The 11,001-nt window shown below is 41.6% G+C and overlaps 1 protein-coding gene across 1 annotated transcript in view; it reads left to right on the top strand.

Moving 5' to 3' along the window:
* Nucleotides 1-1,522: 1,522 nt before the first annotated feature.
* The window catches only part of LOC308654234 (uncharacterized protein), a 151,748-nt gene continuing 142,269 nt past the window's right edge, over nt 1,523-11,001 (top strand). The window contains exons 1-2 of the mRNA XM_081303417.1: nt 1,523-4,131; nt 7,812-10,112. Coding sequence (XP_081159543.1) covers nt 1,708-4,131; nt 7,812-10,112 — 4,725 coding nt within the window. The 5' untranslated portion in view covers nt 1,523-1,707. The remainder of the gene's footprint in view (nt 4,132-7,811; nt 10,113-11,001) is intronic.

Below are 11,001 nucleotides of genomic sequence, written 5' to 3'. Positions count from 1 at the left end.
ATGAGGTAAAATTGGAACATACTATGGAATAGTATATTAAAATATAGTTACTTGTAAGTAAATAATAAATTATGAACAGAGGAAAATTAAAGGCACAGTTCCTGCCAGGCATTGTGTGCATACCTATACTCTTAGCTACTCAGGAGGCTGAAGCAGGAGGATCACAAATTCAAGAAGAAGTGAAACCCGGGCTCAAAATCAATAAATAGATAAAAATGGTTGGGAATATAGTCAAGTGATTGAGTGCTTGCCTAGCTTGTGTGAGACCCTGATTTCAATACCCAGTACTGCAAGAGAGAGAGAGAGAGAGAGAGAGAGAGAGAGAGAGAGAGAGAGAGAGAGAGAAAGAAAGAAGAGAAGAGAAGAGAAGAAGAGAAGAGAAGAGAAGAGAAGAGAAGAGAAGAGAAGAGAAGAGAAGAGAAGAGAAGAGAAGAGAGATCCTTTTAGCAGATGCAGTGACTCCATAAGAACAAATGTCTATGAGGCTGGGGCTGTAGCTCAGTGGTGGTGCACTTGCATAGCATGTGTGAGGCACTGGGTTCAATCCTTAGCACCGCATAAAAATAAACAAATAAAATAAATGCATGCTGTCCATCTACAACTACAAAAAAAATTTAAAAGAACAAATGTCTAATGGATAGACATTCCATGTATTATGATTGAAATGACATATATGTTTTATTTGTACTGTGCATGAAGAGGAAAACATATAGGGAAAGGAATTCTAGAACATAAAATAAAAGTTGATATCTACCAGCTTCAGTTGTGGTTTTTAAAAAATCCTCATATTCTAGAGGTAGGCAAAGTGATGTTCTTTCAGTACCTTGAAGGGCTGTGATTTCTCTCTAACATCTAGACATTGCCATGCTATTCTCTCACATGAAGGCCTTTTCCCTGATCCACTCCTCTCAAGTTTCCCAAGAAGTCCTTTGCTAACTTCCAAAGCCAGTTGGAGCCATTTCATCCCCTTGACTTTCATAGTAGTTATCTCAGTGCACTGTGATTCCCTGTTTGCTTTTACATCCTCATAAATTCTGTGATGGAAATGCTTGTATCTATATTGTTCACCTTCAGTACCTATATTGTCAGACACCCCATTGTGTGTTTGTGCAATGAATAGGTTGAATCACAAATATTAAAACTAATATGCTGGGTTATTGAAAAACTTCAAGAAATGTAATCTATAAATACGGCTCACATTTATTGTGATTCTTAAACTGAACATTTGGAATCAGTAACTCCACCAGGTTTGAAGCAAATAGGGTGGAGTTAAGGTTGGTGAGTGGCTTCCAAAAGAAAGTCTCTTGAACCTTTAATACATATCAATTCAATTATATCGTCAACACCAGTCCCCTTCCCTCTGATAAAAGGATCTTCAAATACTGAGAACCAAAAATAATAACTTCGGATTGACTGAGAGTGTGCAGTAAACGGTCAGGCCTCTGGGTGTCGCTGTTGACTATTCAAGAAGGAAAAACGTAACTGGAGAGCTAGTCCACCATTTCCTGGATCCTAAATCGCAAAGAACCAGCAAATCCGACTCAGAAGATTCGGAACTCTACCAAGCTCATCCCATTAATCAACCATCTCTGTGGCCTATGAATTAAACCCATGGACTTAATTCCCTGAGGAAATAAGACTGGAGTCCATCGCGGGAAATTGGAACAGAATTCAGAGGGGAAAAAAAAAAAATTCACCAAAAAGGAAATGACCAATTGCTTGAAATTTCGCCATGGCAGAGAACTGGCATTGCTGTGCGTGCTCCTGTGGACTCTGTGTGAGACAGGATCTGGGCAGATCCGCTACACGGTGCTGGAAGAGCTGGAAAAAGGCTCTTTTGTGGGTAACATCGCCAAAGACCTGGGGTTGGAGCCCCGGGAGCTGGCGGAGCGCGGAGTCCGCATCGTCTCCAGAGGTAGGACGCAGCTTTTCTCTCTGAATCTGCGAAGCGGCAGCTTGGTCACAAAGGAGAGGATAGATCGGGAGGAGCTCTGCGCTCAGAGCACACGGTGTGTGGTAAAATTTAATATCCTGATTGAGGATAAGTTGAAAATTTTTGAAGTAGAAGTAGAAATTGAAGATATTAATGATAATGCTCCTAACTTTCTAACAGAGGAATTAGAAATAAAAATTGGTGAATTAACATTTCCTGGAACCCGATTTCCACTTAAAACTGCATTTGACCCAGATGTAGGCGTGAATTCTTTACAGAACTACAAGCTCGGCCCTAATGACTACTTCTCTCTGGCTGTGAATAGTGTCCCTGATGGGACCAAATACCCAGAGTTGGTGCTGGAGAGGGCACTGGACCGTGAGAAAAAGGAAGTACACAAGCTTGAATTGTTTGCCTCTGATGGTGGTGACCCTGTCCATTCTGGCCATTTATGCATCCAAGTGATAGTTTTGGATGCGAATGACAACCCACCAGTGTTTACTCAGTCAGAGTATCATGTAAGTGTCCAGGAGAATGTGCCAGTGGGAACCCAGCTGATCACAGTGAATGCTGCAGACCCTGATGAGGGATTCAATGCTCAAGTGTCCTATATTCTAGATAAAATGCCAGGAAAAATTGCTCAGGTTTTTTATCTCAACTCAGTGACTGGAGACATATCAATATTAAGAAGTCTGGACTATGAGGATACTACATTTTATGAAATTAAAATTGAAGCACAAGATGGACCAGGTCTTATTTCAAGAACCAAGATTCTAGTCACAGTTCTAGATGTGAATGACAATGCCCCAGAATTTACAATCACTTCCCTCACAGACTCAGTTCCAGAAGAGGCTACAGCTGGGAGAGAAATTGCTCTTATCAATGTCCATGACCGAGATTCTGGGCAGAATGGACAAGTCACAGTTTTTGTCCTGGGAAATCTGCCATTTAATTTAGAAAAATCAATAGACCAGTATTACCGCTTAGTGACAGCCAAATCTCTAGATCGTGAACAAGTGTCTGAATATAATATCACTCTGAGAGCCACAGATGAGGGAAATCCACCTCTGTCCACAGAAGTCCACCTCACTCTTCATGTGGCAGACATCAATGACAACCCACCTGTCTTCACTCATGCTTCCTTTTCTGCCTACATTCCTGAAAACAACCCTAGAGGAGCTTCCATCTTCTCTGTTACTGCTCAGGACCCAGACAGCGACAACAATGCCCGCATCACTTATTCATTGACTGGGGATACCCTCCAAGGATCACCGTTGTCTTCCTATATCACCATCAACTCTAACACTGGTGTCCTGTATGCACTGCACTCCTTTGACTATGAAGAATTTAGAGATATGCAGCTACTGGTGACAGCCAGTGACAATGGGGATCCTCCACTAAGAAGCAATGTATCCTTGAACCTGTTTGTGCTGGACCAGAATGACAACATCCCTGAAATCCTGTACCCCACCCTCCCTACAGATAGCTCCACTGGTGTGGAGCTGACGCCCCGCTCTGCAGAGCCTGGATACCTGGTGACCAAAGTGGTGGCAGTGGACAGAGATTCAGGCCAGAATGCCTGGCTGTCCTACCGCCTGCTCAAGGCCAGTGAGCCAGGGCTCTTTGTGGTGGGGCTGCACACTGGAGAGGTACGTACAGCAAGAGCCCTACTGGATAGGGATGCTCTCAAGCAGAGTCTTGTAGTGACTGTGCAGGATCATGGCCAGCCTTCTCTTTCAGCTACAGTTACACTCACCATAGTAGTGGCAGACAGCATCTCTGATGTCCTGGCAGACCTGGGCAGCATCAGGACCACCACCAGTCCTGATGATTCAGACCTTACATTCTACCTGGTGGTGGCAGTGGCTACCATCTCCTGTGTCTTCCTTGCCTTTGTCATCATGCTGCTGGTGCTCAGACTTTGGCGCTGGAGCTCATCACACCTACTCCAGGCTTCAGGAGATGGGCTGGTGAGCACGCCTACTTCACACTTTGTGGGTGTGGATAGAGTGCATGCTTTACTGCAGACATATTCCCAAGAGGTCTCCCTCACCACAGACTCAAGGAAGAGTCAACTTATCTTCCCCCAACCCAACTATGCAGACACACTCATCAGCCAGGAGAGCTGTGAGAAAGGCGAGCCTCTCCTGGTATCCCAAGATTTGCTTGAAACCAAAGGAGACTCCAAGCTACTTGTGGTGAGTTATTTCTTTCTTTGAATAGTATGAAGAACAATTATGTCAACATTTTAACACACATTTATTTGAGAAATAAATCAATGAGGTAGTCATTAGTTCTGTTGTCTAAATATTTGTCCTTTTCTTCTTCTGAGTCTATGGGATGGGTATGGGAGGATTATGACTGAGTGGGTCTAGGTGATTAGTTTTGGCTAATATTCTGTGAGTGGAAATACCATATGTCACTTCTTGGAGGAAGCTCTAATTGCCATTGTCAGAATATCCAGATCACTAAGCTACACTTTGAAACTATAGCTGCAAGAACTAGTGGTGAAACTTAGTGGGAGAATGTTTGCCTAGTGTGGCCTAAGCCTTGGGTTCAATTCCCAGCACTGGAAGAAGAAAAGGAAAAGGAAAAGGAATGACAGAGGGAAGGAAGGAAGAAAGGAAGGAATGAAGGAAGGAAGGAAGGAAGGAAGGAAGGAAGGAAGGGAGGGAGGGAAGGAAATGAAATGAAATTGTGGCTGGTTCTTCTACCTGTGTCCTAATATTGATCTATATTGATCTGGTCCTTATACTTGTGATAAACAGGCCTTATGATAGGAATCAAATCCAGGGCTTTGGCTCATCCAAAAAACATACTCTAATACTTAATTAAATCCCTTTTTACATTTCATATTATTATTTATTTATTTCCATTCTGAAGATTGAACCCCAGGACCTTTTACACACTAAGCAAATGCTCTACCACTGAGTACACGTTATTGTTGACTGGGCTGGCCCTGAACTTGATATCCTCCTGCCTTAGCCTCCTGAGTAATAGCCACCTTTTGCATTTTAAAATCACTGTGACCTGAAGTGTGTCATTCCTATCAACAAAACCTATCCTGACTCACACAAACAAATTTAAAATTTTATAAATACAAACAAGTTAAGATATGTATATATAAAACTTAAAATTATGTTTGACTTCTTCCAAACCATATCACACTCTTTTTCATCTCAAGGATTCAAGGATATGTGTATACACACACACACACACACACACACACACACACACACACACACACATATACATACATACATGTATATATATGGCGGAGGATTCATATTGATTCCAGTCTTTTGCTTGAAGGTATAAAGTTTCACCTAACTTGAGGCCTAAATTGTTATGAGCCTCAGAATAGTATTTTTCTTTATTGAGAAGGGCTTTAAAAAGCAAAGATATGTTTCAGTCTCTCCAAGAGACTTCCAGACCATCCATTTCAATAATGGATTAGGAGTGCTAATCATGCTGTACAACTCTGTTAAGCCAAAAATCGTTGATGCATTTTGAAATTTATGAAATTTTTTCACTCATGATATCATAAGTGGGTATTCAAAATTGGACCAAAATATATTTACTTAGATCTCAAAGGACAAATCTCTCCCTCAGCATATTAAGAAAAGCATATTAGGTTATTAGTTTGTGTGAGACAACAGAGCCTGAAGAAAATATCTTTAATCAGAGAAAGGTATATTCTCACTCAGATATTCAAACACATCACAGAGTTAACAAGTCACTAACCTTGGCATCTTTTTAGGGAACATCTTTATAGTAAGGAGAAAAAATATATAGTGGCTATTTCCAGGGGAAATTTATAGGCTCAAAGAGAATTTTCTACAAATTTCATATGAAGCATAGCCTACTATGAAGCATTGTGTATTTTCAGGTGTATCCTGAAAATACACTGAGCATATAAATTTCCATTTACTTGTGTGTAGACAATGAAAAAGTCTCTGACACACTATTTTCAATAGAAAGGATTTTTTGAAGGACAGGCAAAATTCACTAGAAAGAAAAGGAGGAAAATACATAATAAAAGGAACAGATTATATAAAGGCATGAACTAGAGAAAACTTGTGTTAGGAAAGCAGATAATAGTCTATTTTGACTGGAGTATTAGATGAGCACTGCAAAATAGTAGAATAACTGTTTAGTTGGCATCTTAATCCATTGTTTGTTGCTGTAACAAAATACCTGAGACTGGGAAACTTATAAAATTTAGCTGATGGTTTAGCTGATGGTTCCAGAGTCTAGGATGTCCAAGAGAATGGTGCCATCATCTGCTTAGCATCTGATGAGGGCCTTCTTATAGGGTAATGACATGGCAGAGGGCATCAATTCACAGAGGTAGGTGCTTTTGCCATAAAGTCACTCATGTGATAACCTAATAATCCATTCATGACTCAATCATCACTCAGAGATCCAACCTCAAAATAAAATTAACATTTAGATTTGGGAATTACATTTCTAACACATAAATTTTGTGGAATACCTTCAAATTATAACAGCATCTAAGTTGATAATGTATTTGAAATAAAGGGATTTGCTTCTCTGAATCATGCAAGACCAGGATAAATTCTAAAATAGAGTATCTAAGAATCTTCAGTATCTATTCAGGAATTACCAGTGATCAAGTCAAATCCATTTCATTCATTAATGGTGTAAACTGATGAGCCAAGAATTGCAGTTGCACATGCATTGATATATATGAAAATACTGGTCTCATAAAAACATATATGGCTTGGGCTGGGGATGTGGCTCAAGTGGTAGTGCGCTCACCTGGCATGCATGTGGCCTGAGTTCGATCCTCAGCACCACATACAAACAAAGATGTTGTGTCCGCTGAAAACTAAAAAATAAAAATAAATCTCTCTCCCTCCCCCTCTCTCTCTCTCTCTCTCTCTCTCTCTCTAAAAAAAAGCATATATGGCTTATACAAGAATGATTATTGTAAAAGCATGTGTGTGCCCAAATATTAACTGGTCCCTTTAATAAAATATCAGGTTCTTGTCTACTTTACTAGGAATGTTATGTTTTAAAAATAATAACAATACATTAAAATAATTCTAGAACCTTTGAACCTTTACTCCTTTTTTTTTTTTCAAAGACGTCTTTGAAAAAGTGTTACTAGACTAATGGAGTATATATGGAGAAATTAAGATACTAAATAAGAGAAGTCATTCCTATGAATTTGAAGAAAGGTAAGGATCATAGTCCACTAAAATGTAAATTAAATCCTTTAACTTGTTTGGATACACCAGTCATGTCTGAGTTCATAAATACCATACAATAAAATCACTGAAGATATTTTTGCACCCAAAAACGGGGGGAGGGGAATGATTTATGCCTTTCGAAGGGAAAAAAGAAGACTGTAAAATCATGAAGACATTTGTGAGATTGTGAAAAACAAGAAAATTTAAAGGAAAATATGAATATTTAGTTTTTTCAAGCAAATTAAAAGACAAGGCATATAGAGGGGGAAATGTACTCTGAGGATAAATAGCTGGGCGATATCCAAAACGACCTCCAGGCGCCGCTGTCGACCAAAGGGAAGAGAACAGTTCTAATTTCTGCAGGAGAGTCAAGCCAGTGCTTTCCGTTTTATTCAGCGCATCAGAAAGCAGTCGCTGCTCCAGTGCACTCTCAAGAGCCCAGTAAATGGTCTTACCTTCGAATCACGAAAGTCTAGGGTGCTGTCATTGCCTTTTAAAAATATATCCCAGAGAAACCTTGAAAAGAAGCTTCCTGGAGAGATCAAGAAATGCAGAGGAGTGCCAGAGAAACTGATACAATGCGAAGTCAGGTACTGTTTCTCTTCCTGCTGTCTTTGTTCTGTGGGGCCATCTCCCAACCCATTCGATACTCAATTCCAGAGGAGGTGGCCAAGGGCTCTCGAGTGGGGAACCTCGCCAAGGATCTGGGGCTCAGTGTCCAGGAGTTGCCAGCTCGAAAACTGCGGGTTAGTGCAGAGGATTATTTCAGTGTTAGTGCAGAGAGTGGGGACTTGTTAGTGAGCGGCAGGATAGATAGAGAGAAGATTTGCGGGAGAAAATCTGAGTGTGCACTGGAATTCGAATCAGTCATTGAGAACCCAATGAATATTTTCCACGTGATTATTGATATCCAAGATATTAATGACAATGCACCATGTTTCATTGCAAAAGAGATTGAATTAGAAATTTGTGAGTCAGCATTACCAGGGGTAAAATTCCCTCTGGATTCTGCACAAGATGCAGATGTAGAAAGTAATTCACTGAAGATATATACTATTAGCCCCAATGAATACTTCTCTCTGTCGACAAAGGAAAGTCCGGATGAAAGTAAATATCCAGAATTGTTGCTGGAAAAACCTCTAGACAGGGAACATCAGAACTCCCATCGCTTAATCCTAACCGCCATCGACGGTGGGGAACCGCCTCTAAGCAGTACCACCCAGATTCGGATCAAAGTCACTGACGCCAACGATAATGCTCCAGTGTTCAGCCAGGACATATACAGAGTTAGTCTCAAAGAAAATGTGCCCCAGGGAACTTCTGTGCTGCGAGTGACGGCCACAGACCAGGACGAAGGCATTAATGCAGAGATCACCTATGCCTTCCTCAATGCTCCTACAAGTGATAGCCTCATTTTCCATCTCAATCCAAATACAGGCGATATCACAACTAACGGTACATTGGACTTTGAAGAAAGAAATAGATACGTGTTGGGTGTGGAAGCCAAGGATGGAGGGGTGCACACAGCTCATTGTAATGTTCAGATTGAAGTTGTTGATGAAAATGACAATGCCCCAGAGGTGACATTTATGTCCTTTTCTAACCAGATTCCAGAGGACTCAAACCTTGGAACCATAATAGCCCTCATTAAGGTGCGAGACCGGGATTCTGGGCAAAATGGTCTGGTGACCTGCTATATTCAGGAAGAGGTTCCCTTTAAATTAGAATCCACTTCCAAGAATTATTACAAGCTGGTAATTGATAAGGCCCTAAACCGGGAAGAGACCGCAGAGTACAATGTTACCATCACAGCCACCGACAGGGGCAAGCCATCCCTTTTCTCCACAGCAAGCGTCACCCTCTACATCGCGGACATCAATGACAATGCGCCGGTTTTCCAGCAGGCTTCCTACTCTGTCCACATAGCTGAGAACAACCCACCTGGAGCCTCCATCGCTCAGGTCAGTGCCTACGACCCGGACTTGGGCCCCAATGGCCAAGTCTCCTACTCCATCGTGGCTAGCGACCTGGAGCCTCAGGTACTGTCGTCCTATGTGTCCGTGAGCGCACATAGTGGGGTGGTGTTCGCGCAGCGAGCCTTCGACCACGAGCAGCTACGCGTCTTCCAGCTGACGCTGCAAGCGCGCGACCATGGCTCACCAGCTCTCAGCGCCAACGTGAGCCTGCGCGTGTTGATAGGAGACCGCAACGACAACGCGCCGCGGGTGCTCTACCCCGCGCTTGCTCCCGACGGCTCAGCACTCTTCGACACTGTGCCGCGCGCCGCGGAGCCCGGCTACCTGGTCACCAAGGTGGTGGCGGTGGACGCGGACTCGGGACACAATGCCTGGCTATCCTACCATGTGCTGCAGGCCAGCGACCCCGGACTCTTCAGCCTGGGGCTGCGCACTGGAGAGGTGCGCACAGCGCGTGCCTTGGGCGACAGGGATTCGACTCGCCAGCGCCTACTAGTTGCTGTGCGTGATGGTGGACAGCCACCCCTTTCGGCCACCGCCACCTTGCATCTGATCTTCGCGGATAGCCTGCAAGAGGTCTTGCCAGACCTCAGCGATGACCCTCTGCCCACTGACCCCCAGTCTGAGCTGCAGTTTTACCTGGTGTTGGCCTTGGCCTTGATTTCTGTGCTGTTCCTTCTGGCGGTGATTCTAGCTATTGCTCTGCGCCTGAGACACTCCTTCAGTTCTGCTGCCTGGGGTTGTTTTCAGTCTGGTCTCAGCTCCAAGTCTGGACCTGTGGTTCCCTCCAACTACAGCGAGGGGACTATGCCCTATTCCTACAATCTATGTGTTGCCTCGCATTCTGCAAAAACAGAGTTTAATTTTCTCAACATAACACCGGAAGTGGCTCCTCCTCAGGATCTTCTATGTGATAACCCTTCTATAGCTGGTTGTGCCAATAATGAAGACCTTAAACTCTCCTATGATTCTTCTTTTTCCTCTCAGGTAAGTTTCCGTAAACCTATCTACATTTTTATATACTGTATTTGCTTCTCCATTGTGCATAATTAATTTTGGCAAATTTTCATGGTTCTTGTGATGGTATCACAAGAGGAGATTGTCTGCAGAATATGAGGCATAGACCGAAAGATAGAGATGAGTTCTTTGATTGTGTAAAATTACAGTCTTTATTGTTGGCATTTCTCTGCGGTTGGCAACTCTTGCTAGGGAGCTGTTTCCTATATATCAACACCCTTAGTAATAACAGTTCACTTTCTTAGTTAATCTTTGAAACTATTCTTAAGTTTATGCTTAACCTTTATTAATAGGTCTACAGATCTTTCTGCCTGCATTAAAGTTTATCTTCATCTTCATCAACTACATTCTAGTTGTTTACCTTTTTGCTGAAACATTTGTTTAATGCAGCCTTCCAATAATTAAGCTTGTAATTAGCACTTGTATTATCACAAGTAGTAAACACTGTCATATTTTACATTTGAATCACTAACTTTGGATCAATATTATTCCCACTAACACTTTCACTCTAGGATATTTCATCATTTTCTTAACTATTCTTTGTTTTAATGCTGCTTATACTTTATTACTATTATAAGAAGGAATGTGAATGACATTTATTTATAAAGCATTTTCTCTATTCTTATTATTTATTTAATATAAATTTTTAGAATTGAGTCAAATTTACAAGTATTCATAGATTTTTATGCATATAATCAAATTTGTTTCCAAAACATCTCATTTTAATCTACTTCTCATTAACTTAAGGACTGTGAAAAATACCTTTAATCTACTCACTCAAAGTCTGAAGATTTTAAGATTCTGTATAGTTAATAGAATTTTGTGTCTCATTAAAATATAACTTAATTCTCTATTTTTC

The sequence above is a fragment of the Spermophilus citellus genome (genome assembly GCF_964194105.1).
Source record: "Spermophilus citellus genome assembly, chromosome: 1".
NCBI classification, from domain to species: domain Eukaryota; kingdom Metazoa; phylum Chordata; class Mammalia; order Rodentia; family Sciuridae; genus Spermophilus; species Spermophilus citellus.
Note: the sequence above shows the minus strand (reverse complement) of the source record. Positions and strands in the feature narration are given on the sequence as shown.